Source organism: Coffea arabica, chromosome 11c (genome assembly GCF_036785885.1).
Source record: "Coffea arabica cultivar ET-39 chromosome 11c, Coffea Arabica ET-39 HiFi, whole genome shotgun sequence".
Taxonomy (NCBI): Eukaryota; Viridiplantae; Streptophyta; class Magnoliopsida; order Gentianales; family Rubiaceae; genus Coffea; species Coffea arabica.
Genome location: NC_092330.1, coordinates 36921181 through 36944449, shown reverse-complemented (window position 1 = coordinate 36944449; position 23269 = coordinate 36921181). Strand labels below are relative to the sequence as shown.

The 23269-nt window shown below is 35.7% G+C and overlaps 1 protein-coding gene across 1 annotated transcript; it reads left to right on the top strand.

Moving 5' to 3' along the window:
* Window positions 1–8738: 8738 nt before the first annotated feature.
* LOC113716150 (protein ACCELERATED CELL DEATH 6-like) lies at window positions 8739–22462 on the top strand. The gene is made up of 3 exons (XM_072070133.1): window positions 8739–9664; window positions 20283–20830; window positions 21842–22462. The coding sequence occupies exons 1-3, from the start codon at window positions 9037–9039 to the stop codon at window positions 22460–22462; spliced, it is 1797 nt and encodes a 598-aa protein (XP_071926234.1). The 5' UTR covers window positions 8739–9036.
* Window positions 22463–23269: the final 807 nt, after the last annotated feature.

Sequence of the window (23269 nt, the reverse complement as noted above, 5' to 3'; positions counted from 1 at the left end):
TGGCAAGTATTAAAGATATTAACATTGCTGCTTGGAGATATCTGGATAAAATTTCAAGAAGTTCCTGGTGTAGGCATGTCTTCTCATCTTAACTTAAGTGTGTTCATGTGACAAATAATTTCACTGAATCCTTTAATAATTGGGTTGGTGATCTTAGAGGAAAGTCTATACTGACATTAGTGGATGGCTTGAGGAGAAAATTCATGAAAAAATTGCACAAGAGGTACCAGAAAGGTTGCACTTTGACTGCTAATACCACTCCTAGGATTGCTGAGAAACTCACACAAATTAGCCAAGCGTCAAGAAAATGTGAGACACATATGGCTAGTGAAGACACATTCGAGATTGATGATTTGGACAGAAGCTACATAGTTAATCTCAGCAAAAGAATCTGTGATTGTGGTACTTTTCAGATATCTGGAATTCCATGTAAACATGCAGCATTAGGAATTATGTACAGGAGAGAAAAATTGGAACATTACTGTGAAGCCTGGTGCATAAAGGACATGTATTTGAAGGCATACTAAAAAATGATTCATCCTATTCCTGATGTGAAAAAATGGCCTGCTATGCCTGATTTAGTCCCAAAAACTGTGTTGCCACCTCCTTTGCGAAGAGCTCCTGGTAGACCAAGAGTAAATCGAAGAAGGGAAGCTGATGAGAAAGCTTCCTCTTCACAACCAAAAAAGAGCAGTACTCTCAAGTGTGGACATTGTGGAACTTTTGGTCATAATAAAAGGACCTGCAAAGGACAACCTGTGTGCAAAACGACTGCAAACAAAACCCCTGTTGAACTGGTAGTTTCTCATTTCATCACTGAACTGCATCATCTTACATTGATTTTTGTTATGTGCTACTCATTTGAAGTTGTTATCACATATGACAAATAGAAGAGGTAGACCAAGCAGAGGAATGACCAGCACAGGCTTATTAGGAGCTGTTCTTTGGGTATTTTGCTGCCAGTTTTATGTTTCATTCCTTATATGTAGCAATTATATATGTGAAAAGGTTTCCAGAGACTCACAAGTGCTCTCATTTCACAGGATCATGCAGAAGGAGCAGTACCTATAGTTCACTCCAGTCCAGGGCGCAATTCTAGTCCTACTGGTCATAATGGAGGTGTTAACGTGCAGAACAATTGTCAAACTACTGCTGCAGGTTCTAACAGAAAGGTAAAAACTTGTATACTATAGTTTGTCTAAGAGAATAATAAGTTCTGTAATCTGATTTTTGCTTATTTGAACTTGACTTTCATGCTATTATGTTTACAGAGAGGAAGGCCTGCTTCAAACAATCCTTCTACTTCAACAATCAGAAGTGCTGGTAGGACCAAAAATACTAGAATGTACTCCAATCCTCAGGTGCCAGTTCAATTGACTTCTAAATCTGCAAATGCTACATCTGTCAGCATGAATGCACCATTAAATGTAAACTCTAATAGCATTAGCAGTACCAGCACTTTCAGTAACTGGTTTTGAGTTGCCAGTTCAGACTAGTTAGCATGTAATGATTAGTTTAGCTTCTTTTGAATTCGGTGCTGCCATATGGAAATGTACCAGAAGTTAGGACTGCTGAAATATTTTGTTAATGGGAGTTCACACTCTTTTACCATATTAGTGGTGCAATCCTCACCATCTGTTCTAGAAACTGTCCTAGTAGATGGTGTTTTGTAATTCTGGATTGCATTGATGGAAATGTTATATGTTCTTTTGGCCGGAAAAGTTGCATTTTAGCATGTGTAATGTCACTGCTGCTATTGTTCAGCTACTATTGATCAAATTAGCATACTGGTGCTATTCATTACCACATACAATGACTGTAAACTATTGCATACATGGATTTTACATTAGTTTATGTAGCATTCTAACTGACATAGCTGGATAACTTTCATTTGGCTTTCACCATAAAAGGCATACTACAGCTGCTACAATGTTGCAGCAGATTTACATGAATTCAGAAGCTGATTGATTTTACTATTTGAATGAAAATAAATATAGCTAACAGTAGCATATTGGTGATGAGCAGCACATTTCCTAAGACACTTGGAGTTGAAAATTGTCTTTGCAGTTCCACGGCAACATCAGATTACCTTTCTGAAATGCCAAGCACTCTAGCTCTACTAATATCCCTTTTCCTGTTTGTGTCTTGGTTGCTTCTTCTGCTATTAATTTCTTCTTCTCTTCCTCCATCATACCATTTGAAATATGTGCATTTTGAGCAGCAGAAATACAATTTGTCCGGATTCTGTTCGCTCTCTGATATCTTCACTGTGGGCTTGCGATTGTAGTAGCAATATCTGTTCTTAATAGTGATAGTTGTTGGTGAATTCTAGGATTCTGTTGGTTGGCTTGAAGAGGCCATGGAATCTGCTAAATGTTTTCAGCTTAGCCTTCTGTGAATGCTCCTCACAATCTTTTGGCTATTAAGGATAAAATGTGCTTTCCAGATGTTTATATGCACTTAATCTTTTCCAAATTTTTGGCCGTTGGAAGATTGCATCAGACCATTGCCTATTCCTGTCACCTACTGAAGATGTCTCAGTGTAACAGAAGAAATATTCCTAAATTGCATTTATACCCCTTCAACTTTGATAATCATGTCTACCTTGTTATTAACAAGCAATCTTGTACTAATATAGTTCCATTAAGGGTATTCATGGAATATAATTAACAACTCTGTCATGACAGGAATATTTTAATCCTACTTGGACTGAATTGTTACCAAAATGTGAAAAACAAGTGAGCTAGGTGAAAATTTTAAAATATGGAGGGGTCTCAGTGCAAGTGTTAGAAACCTCAAGGGAGGTTTGTGAAATTATCCCCAAAAACAAACCTTGACTTACTGTATCCATACCTTTTGAAGTCTTCCAAGTTGTGGAAGCTCGTAATTATTTTTTCATAAATGAGTAATGTTTCAACCACTGACCCAAGGCCATCAGGGAAGGTTTTAAGTTCTTTCTTGAGCTGTAGGTAAGGGTTTAACTTTTACCTGTAATAAAAAAAATTTAAAGGTTGTGTCAAAACACTTTCTTGATCTAATAAAGTCTGTGTACCTGCTAGCCTCAAACATAGCCTCTTTAGGCTGCCCCTCCCCTCTAGTCTAAAATAGATAGATTATACAATAGTTGTGGTCTCCGAAAAAAAAAAGAGTAATGATTCAATCATATCTTTTGAAATTAGAGTTTGGCCTTAATACTTTTTATTTTTTTGAGGAAAAAAAAAGGATCACAAGTTTTCCCATCAACATGAATCTTTTAAAGTACTTGAAGCAGTATTTAATGGATGGCATCGGTCTTGATCTTTGGCTTCATGGTCTTCAATCGTGTAAACATTTTTGTTTACTGTTTATGCAGCTTACTATAATTCATGCATTTTTTTTTTGTAAACTTTGATTGGCTTTTTTTCCCCAACAAATAGTCAAAGAATCATTCTTAATACTCGATTCTCTCAATATGTAAGTTTTTACTGTTCAAGAATTTCAAACATAAAACACTCAATATGTTTCTATAGTTAGTTTTTGACAAAAAAGATATTTTCATAGCATTATAACCTCATTTTTCAATCTTCATTTTTATTTTTGCAACCAATTTTTTATTTTGCATACATCAACTCACAAAAGTGCTACAATATTATTCTAAAATAATATTTTTTTATTCATCTTCAATTTAAACAGAATTGTGTTCCATTCTAACATTACCTGACCAAAAATGATTAGCTTTTTGGGCATCATAATCATTGAGTTAGAGATATTTCTTGTTTGCTGAGTAGTATAGAGGGAAAACTCCCTTTAGAGCTCAATTTCCAATTTCCGATGATATTTTCTATGCAGAGGCCCTTTTCGCAATTAATATATCACCACTAGTCGTAGTATAATAAACAAAGCTACTCGTATAGATGAACTTATACAAAAGGTTAGTTTAAGCATTCTTTTGTGGAATTGTCTAATGAGTATCTTTTTGCCACTAGTTAAGTGAATCAAGTATTAAATTTTTGAAAAATTAATATTAGATTAGAGGAATGCTAAAATGTAATGAAGTGATAAGTGCATGAAATAAAAGTCATTTGTTTATTTGCTATATAATTTATCAAAGAAATGAGATGCTATTTTTTGACCTTAAAAAAATGAAATGTTATGAAATTAATGAAACAATATCTTCTCGTACCTCACTAATTTGTGGAACAACTCAATTCATATATTTGTATTAATGTTGGTATATATATATATATATATATCTTTGATATTGTATCACCTATAAGTAGAGGGATTGTAGGTCTCATTTAGAACCTTTGATAATAGAAGTGAATGATAGAAATAACTCTTACTATTTCTCGGTCTCTACTCTACTTTCTTTGTTCTCTACTTTTAATAGTTTATATAATTAGTTTTGCAACATTATCAACACGAGTATCTACTTTTGAGCAATCAAGTACCTTTTTCAACAATCTAATGGAGAGAAACTTATTTTGCTAGTGTCAACTTGTTTATTTAGTATGGTTGGATTGGAAATTATTTGGGATAGTTTTTTTAAAAAATATTGTATTACCTTTTGGTAATATAATGTATGTGAGATTTAAAAGGTAATTAAAAGTAAAAAAAATAATCAAAAAATATTTTTATGATGCAATCAATAATTTTTTTTGTAAATAATAAGCTATCCAAACGACTCTTTAAGTCACAAAAGTCAACCTATTCAGTCACACTTTAATATTACTGTAATCGTGACGTGCTATCCTCAGGAGCTTACTCTTTTTTTTTAAATTTTTTTTTTTTGTGGGGCGCATTAGATGTACTCGACTAAAAATTGCAAACAACTTGATCATTTGATGATAATTGTATATTTTGTGCACATTCAACGAATCTGTGATAAGGATAGGGAAATGGATTTACATAAAGTACCCCAATGTTTTCTACACTTCATATGATCCTTTCTTCCTTATTCTTTTTTGTAAATTGTTGCACTTCATTTTGTCAGCATTAACTAAGGTTATTTTTTCATAATGAAATTAAGGATGCTTTCGGTTTCAGAGGTCACATCTTACTTACTTTCCTCCACCAATCCGGCTGTGCAATTAGGAATTCAAACAAGTTTTGGGTAATTGTCTTGACTAGGAATGGCAATTAGGCAGGGTGAGGGCGTGAGCCGCCCGTTGCCCAAACATTCCCTCACCCCCCACCCTTGCTCCTCCTACCCCACCTCATACTCACAAGAAAAATGTGTATAATTAGTAAAAAGTGTAATTAGTAATTTAATATAAATATATTGGTATAACTAATCAATAATTTGTATTAGTATAAATATATAATTATTAGCATAACTAAAAATATTAATTATATTTCATAAACATAATATGATATTTATAACAAATAATATTAAATATGATATATATATATGTATGTATATATTAAACGGGTGACGGAACGGGGGTATACTCCCCCATCCCTCATCCCATTTTTTAATGGGGGAAGAAAATGACCCTATGCCCTACCCTACCCCGCCTTCCATCCTCCACCCCATCAATTCCCTGTAGGCACTCATCCCAATTGGCATCCATAGTCTCAGTTAGAATATATGGAATAGTACGCAGTATAGCACCAAGAATAATAAGATTAAAAAATGCATTGGAATAGTGCCTCGAATGTGGAGCCAAAATGTAAATTTAAAGAATTGTAAGTTTTAAGGATCTAACAATTTCATCGACCAATTAACAAGAAAAATCATATACAGGGGAAATGAGGTAAAAAAAAGTAGTATAATCGAGGAAATATGTAAGATAAAATGATTGAGATTGGAAAATTTTTGTGAAGAAAGAAAAGCAAGGAACAAAAGAATAAGAATAGGCAAGCAAAATGAACAAAGAATATTAGATGGAAAAATGATAGGGGGAGGGAAAATGTAATGAATCTTCTGTCTCACTCTATTTGTCATTTTCTATCCCACTTTTTATTATTTGCTATTTTTCCTTCATAAATATCATATTTGAGTTTTTTTGTTTCATTAATATCCAATAACTATTAATTGAATAATATGCAAAATTTAACAGACTCAAAAAATCAAAATACACAAAAATGAGATTTTTTAATGAATTTTTTGGTCAATTTTTAAAATTTTCTATTATATATTATTTTTTGTGGCTGTTGTATTTAGTTTTTACTTAACTAATAGTTATTGAATTTTAAGAAAATAAAAAAAACTAAAATATGATATTTATGAAAAATAAATGATAATATAATAAAAACTGGGATAGAAAAATGACACTCGGAATGGGAATGAGATAGAGGACTCATTGCAGAAAAAGACCACATCTTGATGGCATTTTTATCCAAAATAATTAATATGCGACAAAGTACCTATTTTATAATTTGGAGGGGACAAAATGCAACCTCCCCGAAAATCCTCATGAGTGTCAGTATTCTGTCTTGGTAGGAATCGTCAGTGAAAAAAATATCTCAACTGTGGCGTACCAGTTGATTTAGCTGATATCAGTCCACTTCCCCCAAATAAAACCTTCCCTAAAACCTTCTTGAATCGTGTCATCAACTGATGTTCATGGAATTTATATTGTCATTGCTTGTACTATTTAAAATCGTCGGCACTGTTCATGGAATTTATATTCTCATTAATTTGATGAATAAAATCGTTATCGTTTCTGGAAAAAAAAAAAGTGAAAGGATAGGCCGAATTTACACCCTTCATCCACAATTCATAGAAACAATCTATGGTTCCTATTGGATATCATTTTTTTAACTTATATCTCTCATTAAAGATAAATAGTTTAAATTTTAAATATTTAATTTAAAAATTAATAATATTTTTTTTCACTATTTAACGGTGAATTTCATTTGTAAGTATAATATCCAAAAGAAACGTAGAAAATTCAACTACTCTCCGATAAAGGCGCGGGAATAAATGAATAGAAAATAGCTAGGCCCCCAACCCTCTTACATTTTGTTTATGGGTAAATTATTCCACTTGAATTTCTTAGCATCGACTTAAGGGTCTTTCTCCACAAAATGATGGAACTTTACAGGTCAAGTCAATATGTTACCCTTTTTTTTTTTTCTCAAGTGAGAAGATTCCTCTCAAGTACTTTACTGGTCTTTCTCTGCCTGGTTCCGGACTTGAACAAGACCCATTTCCGATTGGGTTGATCTCTTGGTTAAACAGATATGACTGAAACATGGCTCTCATTTATGAAAAAATGATTTCGAACTTCTACCAGTCTACAACTCGGAGGACTTGAAAAAGTGTGGATACAAGGTTTGTTTTTTACTGCAATTAAGTCAAGGACTAGAAAAAGGTGTTTTCTCATCCGAAGCTGCTACTGCAAATTCCCTGGAGGTCACATCTTAGTCTGACTCCCATCCTTCGGATCCAGCGGCCTGGTTCTGGACTTGAACAATTCGCATTTCCAATTGGATCCTTTTATTCCCGCCCACCCTCCCTCCGTCCGTCGTTGTAAGAACTACTTCCGGACTTACTAGTCTTTCCCTGCCTAGTTCCGGACTTGAACATATAATTTTCACGTTCAAGTCTAATATCTGTATCTTTGTCCTGTGTTTTCCTGTCAGAAGTTCCACTAAAACTATATATTGAAAAAAGCATATCCATTTGATCCAAATCTTGCAACGGATAGACCCAATAAAAAAAAAAAAAAAAGAAGAGAGAGAGATAATAATATTGGAGATGCTGGAAAATAATAATATTGTGACTCTGACATTTGAAAATAATAAAATATGAAAAATAAAAATAACCACACCGGCCACTATACTTTTATTGAGACTAATAATGTGAACATTTTACAAAAGAAAAACAAATTGTAAGAGATATCAATATTGAAGTTAAATAAGGGGGGAGGGAGAGAGAGAGAGAGAACGAGATGAATGTTGGAGCAGCAAATAATTGTTTTTCTCTTTGAAAATTCCAATGGTTGAAAACAAGGAAAATTTTTGAATTATTTAGCAACAACTAAAATGGACTAAGGGAAGAACTTAAATGGCACAAAAATAATGCTAAGAACGATACTACAAAAAGCCCTAAATCATTAACCAACGAAAACAGCCAAAACGCCTATCCTTACTGATTACAAAGAAATTATTTTGCGGGTGACATCTAATACTAATATTTTGTCATGCCCCAAACAAACGAACATCTGAACTCTTGAGTTAGCATGTAAAACATTCAAATAAAGAAATTTAAATATTCAAGTTTTGTAGAACATGTAAAATAATTAAAAATATGCATTAATCGATTCCAAACAACCTCTACTACCCTCTTTTGTTAGCAAACGAAGCATGACAAGTAAATGTACGTTAAACATTTTGTGTGCACATATATGATTTATAAATTACTGATAATACAACTACTGCAAAGATCTCTATACAACAAAATTGACTCCAAAACTCGAATTTGCACCTGGATTCAACAAGATCCGAGGGATTCTGACATAAATCTTCTCGTACATGCCTATGCCTATTATCCAGATCCAAATCTGGATCACCTTGTTTCAGCTAAAATCGACCCACTTAGGCCAGACATGTAAAGGTCAATAATGTCGGCATAATTTTTGTCCCTTGTCCAAAATATTAGCAACGAAATCTTGAAATACAAAAGACGGGCGCCAATGCGCAATGGTTCTTAGAATTTTAAACGGTGGACGCTCAGCTTGGCCTCATTTTTGCATTCGAATTATTTAAGGTTTGATAACAGTTTGTACGTTATTTATAATACCGATATTTCCATGACCTTTTTCTACTCTTATTCGTTCTTGTCAACTGCTGGATACTTCCTCTCCTTCCTCTCCTATCTCCTTTCGTCCGTCAAAACAGCCCTCAAACCCGCTTCTTCTGGTTATCATTTCGAAGCACATAACAAATCAATGGCTTCCGTATTTGAGCTGTCTCAACTGTTGTAGCTCAACAAATTACATAAACCCCACAATCTATAACTGCTATGGTTCTCATGCATATTTGAGCTCCAAAACAGACAGTAGGTTCAACCAGTTCTGATACTGACTAGATAATCAGTTGCAGAAAGCAATGGATCCTGAATTGCGTAAACTTGCACAAAAAGGAATGAATCCTGAATTGTACGCAGCTGCACAGTTAGGTGATTGGGCTGTAATTAGAAGATTCTCAGGCAAGTTCCTGGCTCTGAAGACTCCAAAAGGAAACACTGTCCTTCACGTATTAGCCCAGTCCTGTGATTCTGCAGATGCTGTCCGACATATCCTTGCACGAAATTGCTGTTTGCTAATGGCAAAGAGTGCTTGTGGTGAGACTGCACTTCATTTGGCCGCAAGAAAAGGGCATTCTGGCATTGTTCGAGCACTTATTGATTACAGTAAACAGAACAAAGGATGTTGGTTTTGCGCCTGTTTTGTCGACAGATGCAAGAGGATGCTGAGGATGGCTAATGTGGAAGGAAACACAGCTTTACACGAGGCAGTTAAGAACAACTTCTATGAGGTTGCTAAGTTTTTGGTTCAAGAAGATCCTGAGTTCCGATATCGCCCGAATCATGCTGTGGAGACTCCTCTATATCTCGCTGTTGAGAAGGGATATCGGGATATTGCGGATCTGATTTTGACGACTTGCAAGTCACCAGCTTATCTTGGCCCCGGTCACAAAACCGCCCTTCACGCTGCAGCAATATGGAATTTACCAGGTACATTACATTACTAATTTGCATCAAGCAATGAATTTAATCACCAAAAGAAAGGAAATCTTTTGAGCCTTTTTTTTTTATTTGATGTTTTTCTTTCTTCACACGTTGGAGAGTGTATTATCAGGGTTCTTCAATAATTTTCAAGGACAACAATCGACCAACCAATGACTAGAGGAAATCCAAAATAGGAAAAAAAGGGTGGCTCAAGACTAGGGATGGCAATGGGGGCGGGTGCCCGCGGAGGGCTAATGGGAAGGGGGTTGGGGCGGAAGCGGGGGGAATTTTTTTCCTCCCGCTTAGAAACGGGGCGGGGGGCGGGGGAGTGTACCCCCGCCCCATCCCTCCCTGCCACCCACTTTAAAAAAATAAATATATAAAATATATATGTATATAATTATATATATAATATATAATTTAATTAGTTACAAATTTATGATAATGATATTATTAGTTATATGTATTATATAATGTCTATTAGTATATATAATATAATTGATATTATTAATTATCCTAATAATTACATATGTGTACTAACACAAATTATTAATTGATTATACTAAATTTACTAATACATTTATACTAAATTCCTAATTACACTTAATACAATAACATTTTTTTCTTAAAAAAAGCACAAGCACAATAATGAATTAGTGATTGTATTTGTGCCAAAAGTGAAAACTTGACTACTTTAGTTATATTTATTTCATCATGTTGGATTGTATTTAAATAATTTTTATTTGATTGTTTTTATAAGTTTCAATTGTAAAATTATAATGAATAATAATTTGATGATGTGTTGATATTTTAGTACTTGATTATTTGTTAAAATTTAATCATAATAAAATTATATAACAAATTTTTATTAGTCCCGCGGGGAAATAAAAAATTGACAGGTGCCGAACCTGTGCAATAATAATTACCTACTCAAGAAAAATACAGATTTTGTATATAGCGGTGAGTAGGGTCGAATCCACAGGGACTGGGGATAATTCGTTTCTTTTAGAATCCAAAGTATGGGGGGTTTTGGATTGAATGCTAACTAAATAAATTAACTGCAGAAAATAATTAATTAAAAGAAATAATTGGAGAAACTCTAGCCAAGGGTACACTTCAAAAATGGTTCAGGCACTGATCATTGATTCACAGATAATTTCACATTTATTAATAGATTAGTTATAGTTGCCATGCACGCGATAAACAACCAACCTTTTCTTACTTTCTCGATAGTTAAGGTACGACCGTTAACTATTTCTCTAACACAAAAACAACCCTAGGTACGACCGTAGGATTTAATTTCTAGATTGCATTAAGAATTAGAAAGACCCAATCCTAACTAACAAACACGCTACGAGGGTTTGTTTAAGTTAGATCGTATGTTCCCCTGACATAAACCCAATTACGCCAGTTGCTACTGAGATAAAGATAACGAACAATTACGGATTCAATTATCCCTATTTAGCAAAATAGCCTATGTGAATAATTAAATATTGCGCATCTATTCAATCACTCACACGAGCTATAACAGTTAAAAGCAGGAAACATATGAATACCAATAAATGGAGGAAACAATTAAAATAAATTCGATCTCACAGTAATTGTTGAACCAAGTCTTCAGTTGTTCCCTTGACTAGAATTAAGAGGTTAGTCCTCCATTAATGGAGAACAACCATGCGAAAGAGCTAAAAAAAGAAAACTAAAACTATGCTAAAATCCTAAACTAAAACTATTGATTCATAAACCTCGTACGTTTCTCCCTTTTTAAAGCCAAAAGGAAGTCTAATGCTATCTCTAGTGGTCCCCACACCAAATTCAAAGTGTTGTACGTTTCTTTTCCTAGAGTCCAAATGACTCATGCTTCTTATCCGTGGTCCCCGCACATGTGGACAAAGCCTCCAAAGTACTTGTTGTTCCAAGTCTCTCTACGTTGCTTTCTTTGAAAAGCCCAAATGACTAAATGCCTTGCACTAGCTTGTGGTCCCCACCAATTCAAGGACCCAAAGGTTGAAGCCCTTAGAAGTCTGCATTTTTCCATACAAGTCCCTCCTTTTTGGTAATTTTCTGCTTCACTCCTGAAATTGATTCCAAATACCAAATATGAGTAAATATCAGCAATTAACACAATATTTGTCAGGGATAGAAGGGGAAATCAATAATAAATTTACTAACAAATTATACCCTATGAATTCCCCCCACACCTGAATCATGCTTGCCCTCAAGCATGGGGAAAGTATACAGACATCAAAATTTGATAATGGTCATTGCTCTATCTACCAAATTGCCAAGATATTCAAGAGAGAACCATATATCGGGCATTAGTAATTAAAATCCAAGAAGCATCCCCCCAGTTAGCTTCCCAACCACCAACTTTCCAATTTAAAGCAAACTAATCTAAGAAAAAGGAATGGTTGCTCACATTTATCAGTAAATGGTCCAACTATTAACCAAAATCTCAACACTAAGATCACAAACCGGCAAGCTGACTTATTCACATACTAACACAATCTTTAATTCACTTTTTTTTTTATACCAATAACAAAAGACTTAGTCTATAACCCTTAGAGCCTTTTGACGCGAACTCCAACATTTGCCAGATGGAAGAGCCCGGTTACTCAGCTCCAATTGCTACGGGACCACGCACTCATAGCAACTACTACCTTTTGACGCGAAAATCAACACTTTAGGTGAAGATCCCCGGTTACTCAGTAGTAACCATTAGCGGAGTACAGTCAACTCTTATTTACAACCATATAGCACGATGCCTAAAAGCAACACAATAATAACAGCAGCCAGCCTCAAATTTCCAGACATGGAGAACTAAAATTAATAACTGGACCAATTCACAAGAAAAATGCCAACAATCATTCCCTATGCCTAGAAAAGTTAACTAAAAATTAGAAAAGTCAAGCAATTATTGATATTCACCAAAGAGATGTTCCTGAACTCAACCGCATCAACTCGATACCTTTTTTTAGTAAACTTGGCAATAGCAGAATTAGAGACAACAATCCAGCATCAAACTTGGTATTCATATGAAGACTGACCACTAAAAAAAAAGAAAAGAAGATAAACGAAAAAGGAGATAAATATCAAACTAGAAATAAAGGAAAAACCTTTAGAAACTAAAAATAAAAATACTAGCAGCCAAAACTGACCCCCCCACACCTAAATCACACATTGCCCCCAATGTGATAAACTAACAGCAAAAGAAAGGAGAAGGGCAACGGTACTTCCCTGAAGTTGTCAAAACAGGGGTGGGTCGGGCGGGGTACTGCCAAATTCCGCACCATGTTATGCAAGTCGACGTCAATGTAGGTCACTCGAGTCTCCAGTCTCTCAACTTGCATTCGGAGTTGGACCTAGTCGTTAGCCCTGGGTGGTCCCCTGCTTAGCCAAATGCAATAACAATGCATCCCAAAACCGCAACAAGTGCTCCAATGAATTTAGTACTTGAAATCAATAGATAGAGTACTCCCAGCAAGTCAATTAGACGCCACCAACAGCAATAAGTAATGGACGTGGCACAGTAGCCCTCCAATTCAACAAACAAATGCAGAAAATACCCAACCAAAGGCACTTCAAAGGACGCAAGACAGAAACTAGCAAAATAGAACTCAAGTGATACCAACAGGGATACCAACAGAGCAAATGAATTCAATTGATTGAAGCGAGTGAAACGCAACAAATGTCACCAGTTGGACAGTCAAATACCCAAGTCAAACGCTCAAAATTAGCAATTTGGCCAAGAAACCAGCAATTCCAGCAACTAATGGTAAGAATCGAGAGACAGTTCAGGCACCAAAACTCAAGAATCGAATAGGCAGTCCAGCACAGAGGATTAAGAAATGGAAAGCAACACTGCAACCAGTACCACTGGTGCACACGGAAGGTCAGACGGCCAACAATTCAACAAATATCAGAAAATATCCCCACATATGGTAGCAATTAGACCCAAATCTGTCCAAAATGAACCCCAGAAATTGCCGAATCATCACATTCTTTACTCCATCAAGAAGCCCATACACAGAGTTCAGTGAGTTAAACTAACTGGGGGAGAAATGGCAATACCTCCACCTGTCAGAAATTGACAGGTGGTGACGGCGGGGCTGGACAATTGATGGTCGTAAAAAGGAGGAGGAGCTGCGGGTGAAGTGGGAGGTTGACCGCTGGTGGAGATGGCCGACAGCAGTGGCGGCGGAGGACAGCGGTGGTGCTGGGCGTGCGGCAATGGCGAAGCTGCGGCGCTCAGCTGTTGGAGGTGGAGGTCCATGAATTGGGTGGAATGGCCGGCGGCCGAAAGAAGAAAAGAAGGAAAAAGGAAATAGGGGCAGCGGGGAAGAAGGAGGAAAGAAAAGAAAGAAAGAAAATTTTTTTTTATTTTTATATTTTTTTTTTGGGAGGGACTCCTGTCTTAGGCGTGGGCACGCTCAACTGCTATAGAGTCCGCAGATCCTGAACGAGAATTTCTTTCCCTCAGGCGTGACCACCTGGCGTGGGCACGTCTAACTGCTATAGAGTCTGCAGATCCTGAACGAGAATTTCTTTCCCTCAGGCGTGACCACCTGGCGTGGGCACGTCTAGCTGCCAATTTCCTGCCACAAAAGCAACAAATCACTAAATGCAACTAACACTTAACAAAAATTCCAAAAACATAAGAAAATTAAAACGAAAACCTTGGGTTGCCTCCCAAGCAGCGCCTTTTTTTAATGTCTTCGGCTAGACATTGTCCTGTTTATTCATGGAGGATAAAATCGCGTAGCTCGCTTCAGTGCTTCATCTTCTATGTAATCCTGATAGCCCTCGTAAATAGAGTAATTCTTGACCACACGAGCTACGGTCTTCCATGGACTAGTAAATGGCACCAAACAAACAAGTGATGATCTTAAATCTTCACTCACTCCTCCATCAAGAGCACTTATTAGTTCGAGATATTTTGCCATCATGACTCTTAATTTATTCCTGGCATGAAATTCAAAATCGTCTGGTATAATAAAATCAATCTCACTAACAGGAATTAAAGAATAAGAGTCAGGAAAATATTGATCAAGGAATGGAGGAGATGTCACCGCATTTGGAGATTGTTCACTGGATTCATTCACTTGAACCATTTGATGTTAGGGTCTCAATTTTTGCTCTTCAACTTTCTTTTCAATTCTTCTTGAGACTCTTGCAGTACCATGTCATTTGTCAGAATAATTGCACTCTCATCTTTCTCATGGTCGATAATAGTCGGTGATGGCAATTCCTCATAAACTGGAGAAATCAATTCGCTCGTTTTAAATGCCCATTCAAGCCTTGCTTCTTTCATCTCTTTACTCATCCTTTGTGTCTTCTGTTGAAGTTGATGTACCTCCTGTTGAATTTGATATGTGTTAGTAGCTATTAATTCAACCATTTCTTCAAGAGACATACCTGACATGGATGACGGTTCTTGAGACTCTAGCTGTTGAAAATCTATTGGCCCTGTTGTATAATTATAACTGGAGTTATCCCACCATCCTTGATCATACCCGTTTGAATTAGGATTATACCACGTTTGAGACCAGGGTGAAAAATCTCCATAATTATTGAATGGGACACCCAGATCATCTTGATATTCGGGGCACATACCGGTTGAATGATCCCTGGCATAACAAATTTCACAGGTTGCAGCAGCCATTCTTTTTTTAATAGAGTTTATTGCCTCTAAATATGCAAACTTAGAAAAACAATCAGTCTCATTGCCTTCCCCGAAAACAAAATCCAGTATATCACCAAAATACGGAGTGTTAGAAGCCATAAACTATATAAAAAAAAATAAGAGAAAAATAAATAAATAAAAATAAAAACAAGATGAACTCAAAAAGAAACAAATTAATCTGGCACCAGTCCCCGGCAGCGGCGCCAAAAATTGACAGGTGCCGAACCTGTGCAATAATAATTACCTACTCAAGAAAAATACAGATTTTGTATATAGCGGTGAGTAGGGTCGAATCCACAGGGACTGGGGATAATTCGTTTCTTTTAGAATCCAAAGTATGGGGGGTTTTGGATTGAATGCTAACTAAATAAATTAACTGCAGAAAATAATTAATTAAAAGAAATAATTGGAGAAACTCTAGCCAAGGGTACACTTCAAAAATGGTTCAGGCACTGATCATTGATTCACAGATAATTTCACAGTTATTAATAGATTAGTTATAGTTGCCATGCACGCGATAAACAACCAACCTTTCCTTACTTTCTCGATAGTTAAGGTACGACCGTTAACTATTTCTCTAACACAAAAACAACCCTAGGTACGACCGTAGGATTTAATTTCTAGATTGCATTAAGAATTAGAAAGACCCAATCCTAACTAACAAACACGCTACGAGGGTTTGTTTAAGTTAGATCGTATGTTCCCCTGACACAAACCCAATTACGCCAGTTGCTACTGAGATAAAGATAACGAACAATTACGAATTCAATTATCCCTATTTAGCAAAATAGCCTATGTGAATAATTAAATATTGCGCATCTATTCAATCACTCACACGAGCTATAACAGTTAAAAGTAGGAAACATATGAATACCAATAAATGGAGGAAACAATTAAAATAAATTCGATCTCACAGTAATTGTTGAACCAAGTCTTCAGTTGTCCCCTTGACTAGAATTAAGAGGTTAGTCCTCCATTAATGGAGAACAACCATGCGAAAGAGCTAAGAAAAGAAATCTAAAACTATGCTAAAATCCTAAACTAAAACTATTGATTCATAAACCTCTCGTACGTTTCTCCCTTTTTAAAGCCAAAAGGAAGTCTAATGCTATCTCTAGTGGTCCCCACACCAAATTCAAAGTGTTGTACGTTTCTTTTCCTAGAGTCCAAATGACTCATGCTTCTTATCCGTGGTCCCCGCACATGTGGACAAAGCCTCCAAAGTACTTGTTGTTCCAAGTCTCTCTACGTTGCTTTCTTTGAAAAGCCCAAATGACTAAATGCCTTGCACTAGCTTGTGGTCCCCACCAATTCAAGGACCCAAAGGTTGAAGCCCTTAGAAGTCTGCATTTTTCCATACAAGTCCCTCCTTTTTGGTAATTTTCTGCTTCACTCCTGAAATTGATTCCAAATACCAAATATGAGTAAATATCAGCAATTAACACAATATTTGTTAGGGATAGAAGGGGAAATCAATAATAAATTTACTAACAAATTATACCCTATCAGCGGGGCGGGGTGGGGACGGGGCGGGGGGAGTGGGGGACGGGGGATGGGGGGGGCGGGGGGAGTTTGTACCCGTTGCCAACTATTTTTCACATAACTCTCTTTAGTTTCAAAAACAATAGATAACTCAATCATGATTTGGATCAATGTACCAAAATGACGGAAAATGATCCTTTGTAATTGAACCTACAGATACGTCGAGATTACTCTTATTTAAAAAGTAAAATGGTTAAAATAATCAAAATATATAAACATAATATGCATAACACTTTAACCTCTTATGATCCCACATTTTACCATATACTCTTTTATGATTTATTATTTTACTACGTAACCTCCTTATGATTTTTAAAATATATACATAATTTCTCTGTTGTTAATAAATAATTTTCAATATTACATAGGGGTGCTCTTGACATTTTAGTTAACTCTATTATAGAATTCAAATTCCGTTACTTTAACATTTTAGTCCAACTCATGAAAGAGTTACGTATAGCTTTTGAAACTATAGGGTATTATATGAAAAAGTGCTAAATCACAGGGGGATAAAGCATATTTTACTTGAAAGATTAACATCCAACTTTAGCTTTTCTTTTTTTAGACCAATTAAAAGAAAGCAACACATTCAACATTAACAAAAGGTACTTTTCCCAAGTCCATTTGAGAATGACTTACAAGGAAAAAATAACAAGGAAAACAACAAGGAACAAATGACTTACATGCCTTCGAAGTGCATTTGAAATTGAAAAAAGTTATTCACATCCAAAAACATTCAAAAATTGAGACAACTAGGAAATTTCCCGCCGAGATTTGCAAATGTCTTCAATTTTACATATGGATGCTATTCTACCACATCCACCATCATGGAACCAGAAATTGAGTATTGAGGAAAGATGTATGCTTGATGGTGTACTTTTTAGATTTCCGTAAAAATCTTGGGGCCAGAACTCTGATATTTACGAGGAAAAATGTTAATTTACTAGAGTTTAAGACATGAGCTCTTTTTTTTTTTAAAAAAAAAAGACCTGAGCTTTTTTTTAAGGTGAATTTATTGAAAATTGAGATTTAGACTAAAAAGTAAATATGAGTTGCTGAAGTTAAGAGAAGAATAACAGAGACAAATGGATTTTGGAGCAGTTTGTGAGGAAAAAAAATTAAAAGTTGTAGCCTTGCAGGAAAAAAAAATGTGCTCGGTTTTGTAAATTATTGGCACATGCTCTTTTGAATTAAAAATTCCAACTACTTCAATGCAATAGTAAATTTGGTCTTTCGATAATCTCAAACGATCAAATTTAGTGAACATACTAAAATGGCATAATGACTTAGTATATGATTTATCTATTGGAAGGAATAGTAGCTAGGGATGGCAATGGGGGCGGGTGCCCGCGGGCAACCGCCCCGCGGGGGGCTCTCGGGGCGGGGGTTGGGGCGGGGGGTGGGGCGGGGGCGGGGGGGACTTTTTTCCCCCCGTTTAGAAACGGGGCGGGGGGCGGGGGAGTATACCCCCGCCCCGCCACCCGCAAAAAAAAATTATATATATAATTATATATAATATGTAATTTAATTAGTTATAAACTTATGATAATGATATTATTAGTTAGATGTATTATATAATGTATATTAGTGTATGTAATATAATTGATATTATCAATTATACGAATAATTAGACATGTCTACTAATAGAATTTATTAATTAGTTATACTAAATTTACTAATACATTTATACTAAATTTCTAATTACACTTAATAGAATAACACTTTTTTCTAAAAAAAAAAGCACAAACACAATAATGAATTAGTGATTGTATTTGTACCAAAAGTTAAAATTTAACTATTTTAGTTGTATTTATTTCATCATGTTGGATCGTATTCAAATAACTTTTGTTTGATTGTTTTTATGAGTTGCAATTGTAAAATTAAAATAAATAATAACTTGATGATGTGTTGATATTTTAGTACTTGATTATTTATTAAAATTTAATTATAATAAAATTTTATTAGCCCCGCGGGGAAAATTTTATTAACCCCGCGGGTGCCCCCGCGGGGGAAGCGGGGCGGGGCGGGGGGAGTGGGAGGCGGGGGACGGGGCGGGGGCGGGGGGAGTTTGTAGGTAGCGGGGCGGGGGATGGGGGAGGGGTCCCCCGCCCCAACCCCGCCCCGTTGCCATCCCTAATGGTAGCGGATACGATATCCTCTGATTTCTTTTTTACTAAACTCTTACCCATTTAGATAAGTCCCTTACCGAACTATATTAACTCTACTAAACTATATTAAGTAACTCTACTGCCCATTTAGGTAAGTCCCTTGCTAAACTATATTAAGTAACTCTACGAGCTTAATTCCTGTTACTAAAAACTACTTGCTCATGGGATTGGATTAAACCATGGGGTAGCATTTAGCACTACTTAAACTCGTCAAATCAATCATGAAAATACATGCATCTAAATAGTTGAAAAATCTAGAAACTGATTTTGTTAATTTAAAATTTTAATACATCAAAATCAAAACACCCCATCAGAGTAACAACAGGGGATAAACTCAAAGTTTAACAATCCTATCACATATTTTTTGGCAAATGGTAGAAAGCAGCGTTGAACGTCTGACCAAGCCTTAAAGCTTTGGTGATGGCCACTGAGCTTGTGGTTAACAATCCTATCACATATAATATAGCAAAAAGAAATATCACTCCAAAGATCATGCTCAAATGGTCAAAATGAAATAGGAACTAAATGCTACAAGAATCCCTTTTATAAGATAAATTGGTACATTCTTTCTTTTGACTCCCGATCATGAAATGGTATATTCTTTCTTATGATTTAATCTATCATCTTCAATGGAAATAAACTTCAATCATTTCACTTTTGACTCCTCTTAAGCATTAGATATGAGAATAAGAAATATGAAGAGAAAAGAATAATTATCTAATCAAACACTTGAATAAGTAAAACTAAAAATAAGGAAAGTAGAAGGTATGAATGTACTCTACCTCCAATTGGATTCCACAATTGGTTTGCTGATCACATTAAAGCTTTCAATGTGTTTGGTTGAATCCTAATTCCTTATAAGCTGACCACACTTTCCCTGGTACTAAAAGCAGAGTCAGGTGCAACCAAAGAAATAGGAACAGTAATGAAATCTCTAAATTCAATAGCAAAGTAGGACATTTCATGGAAGGTTATTATTTGTGTTAGTGTTATGTGCTAATGGCTTTTAAGATTGAAACTTGATAGAATATATATGTATACACACACATATACACACACTATTTTATAATCTGGTTTTTTCCTATCCCTTGCCATTCCTATCTACTAATCATTAATAACTAATCCTAAAATGACAATTTGAAGTTTCACTCGAGTATATCTCAGTTGTTGTAATTGATTCTTATGGTTTAATGAACTACAGTATCTTTAACTAAATATCTGCTGATTGCAGAACTCGTGGAGCTGATTTTGGAAAAGCTGCCTAATCTTATCAAAAAGGTGGATAAATTTGGATGGACTGCACTTCACTATGCTGCTAAACTCAATCATCCTGCTAAACTCAATCATGAAGATGTGGTAAGGCTATTATTATCTGCTGAGAGGTCTACGGCTTATGTTGCTGCCCGCAATGACGACTCCAAGACTGCTCTACATATAGCGGTCATTCATGGACATGTTGCTGTGGTGCAAGAGCTGTTATCCCATTGCCCAGATTGTTGGGAGATATATACTAATAGACGTCAGAATATCCTTCACCTTGCAGTAAAATATGAACAAAGAGAAGTGCTTGAATTCGTCCTGAAAAATTCTTGGGCTTCTGAACTCATCAATCAAAGGGATAATACAGGAAATACCCCTCTCCACCTCTATGTTGCTACCAAAAACTTAGATGGGAGTAGCCTTGTCAAACACCATTCTGTCGATGTCAATTCTTTTGACTATTCGAACTCCACGCCTTTAGACAGAATATTACGGGCAGATGAACTTTCACAAAGACAGGTATAAGATGAATTTTTTTTTCCGCTCCTTTGCATGGTCACATTGACTATTAAAAAGTTCTGTCAAATTTTCATGTATGGATACTTGACTTACAAGATTTTACTTTTGGAAAAATAAGAAACTTGATTTTGTGAGTTATGAATATTCTTAGCCACTAATTCTCTCAAGTCCATCGTTACTATATTTGCTTATACTTAAATTTGAGGGATCTTTACCCCCATTTTTCAGACACTCATTTTTAATTTCTTAGGCCGTGTGTCTGTGATGCTCCTAGAATTCTTTCAATTTATGTAGAAAATATTGTGATGCACACTTACATCATATTATTGTTAAGTCTTAATTTTAGTTTTTCTTTAAAAAGTGTTAATTCCATTCATAAATACACTAGACATTTTTAAAAAATATACTACATTAAATCCTATAGAAAATACAACAATTGAACACGAACTCACCAATGTATAAATGCAGTTGCTGCATGGCTCTTTATAAACCAAGAAGAACACAGTATGGTTTATGAAAAAGAAAAGAAGAAGAAAAATAAGTGCTGTTTTCGTTTTAAATTTCAAAACTAATTCAAGGAAAAGTAGTGCTGTTTTCGTTTTAAATTTCAAAACTAATTTCTCTATTCTCTTCTTGAACTGTCCCCTCCCACCCCCCCCCCCCCCCCCCCCCCCCCAACACACACACACATCATGTCTGCTTTGAATGCAAACTTTCTATTTTGATTTATGATCAATATTATCTACTTACTTTGTTTAACTTTCCTCGTCTAACCTTTAAAAATTCTTCCCACTATTAGATTCACTGTTTAACACGAACATTTTAGTCCATACAAAATTTGAAAACATGATGCTTTCAACCGGACAAATCAATGATGGTTTTGCATATTATCTAACATCCTTATCTATCACGTGCAAGTAGTGTTGGAAGAGTCGCTTCATATTTTAGCGGTCCAATAAAATCAGCAGCGACCTCATTGTTACAATTTTGTTTCTCAATTCGTTTTTGGAGCAAGCGGGTGGCACTCGAGGGTACCGAAATGTTGCCACCGTAAAGAAGAACTTACGAGTATCTAATCCTGATGAAGTAAAAAAAGTGGAAAAACTAGCTGCGAATTATTCGATTGTGGCTACACTGATCGCAACAGTCACTTTTGCAGCTGGTTTTACAATTCCAGGTGGGTACTACAGTGACGGTCCGCACAAAGGCATGGCAGTTCTAAGCAAGAAAGCAGCTTTTATTACATTTGTTATTTCAGATTCCTTGGCAATGTTTACCTCCATAGATGCAGTGCTTGGACTTATCAGGCTCTTTCAGACAAAAAACTACCGGCTTAAGTTGTTTATTGTCCGGGTAACTCGGGAACGAATTTTTGCGGCTGTGATGTCAATGATGATAGCATTTCTCACTGGCTTGTACGCAGTGCTACCAAATTTGGCTGTCATGATCGTGCCGTTTGCCCTCGCTGCTTGGCTTGGCCATGTCATATGGTTCACCTTTTTGCGAAAATACGAGGACAGGAAATGTTTCTATACAACTAGATTTAAGCATAGCGAAGCTGACTATTTCGTAACTCACCCTCTACGTCTATATAAACGATATCGTCAGGATTTGACCGAAGCCGAGGACTAGTTGTGTTATAATTCAATGGTAACTTAATAAAAAATTTGATTCTTTTCTTACTATAAGAACTTGCTGCTCTCTCCCACTTTCATCCAACAACTTGGGTTTTTATTATGCTTTGGATTGGACTTGAAAATATACAGTCTGATGTTTTCTTTTTGTATATATAAATAGACTCCATTTTAGGGGTGAAAAAATAACAGTGTGGTTGGCCGGTCTTTGGGTCTAATTCCCAGCTATATGTTTGAAAACTTGAGGAGCTCCTAGTTTCCCCGTTATTCGTTGCAGTGGTTTTTTTGTAATTTGCATCGGAATGGCAGTTAAATTTAATCCTTTCGACTTGGCATCTAAAAGATTGGCTTGAAGAACTGCTACATAATTTACATTATATCCAGATTAACAAAATAATGAAGAAAATAAAAGTGGAGGAACTTTTGTATTTTTGCAGCGGAACATTAAAAAAAATTGCGTTTGTAGGGGGGTTTTATTTGTATTGCAAGGAACCAAAAAAAAAGGACAAATTACATTTTACCCCCTGTGGTTTAGCATTTTTCACATAACCTCCCTATGGTTTCAAAAGCTATACATAACCCCTTCATGGTTTGGATTAAAGTGTCAAAGTGACGGAAATAGTTATTTGTAACGAAACTTCTAAAAATGTCGAAATTACCCTTATAAACACATGACACACTAATCCCGTATGATTTGTATATTTTACCATATAACCCCCTTATGGTTTAATACTTTATCATATAACCCCCTTATGATTTTCAAAATATACACATAACCCCCCTTGGTTAATAAATAATTTTCAAC

Excerpts from the sequence above, each read along its gene's own strand:
- LOC113716150 (XM_072070133.1), top strand. The coding sequence starts at position 9,037 with ATGGATCCTGAATTGCGTAAACTTGCACAAAAAGGAATGAATCCTGAA. Across the intron at positions 9,665-20,282 it reads AGCAATATGGAATTTACCAG|AACTCGTGGAGCTGATTTTG; the intron begins GTACATTACATT and ends TGCTGATTGCAG. Across the intron at positions 20,831-21,841 it reads ATGAACTTTCACAAAGACAG|CAAGCGGGTGGCACTCGAGG; the intron begins GTATAAGATGAA and ends TCGTTTTTGGAG.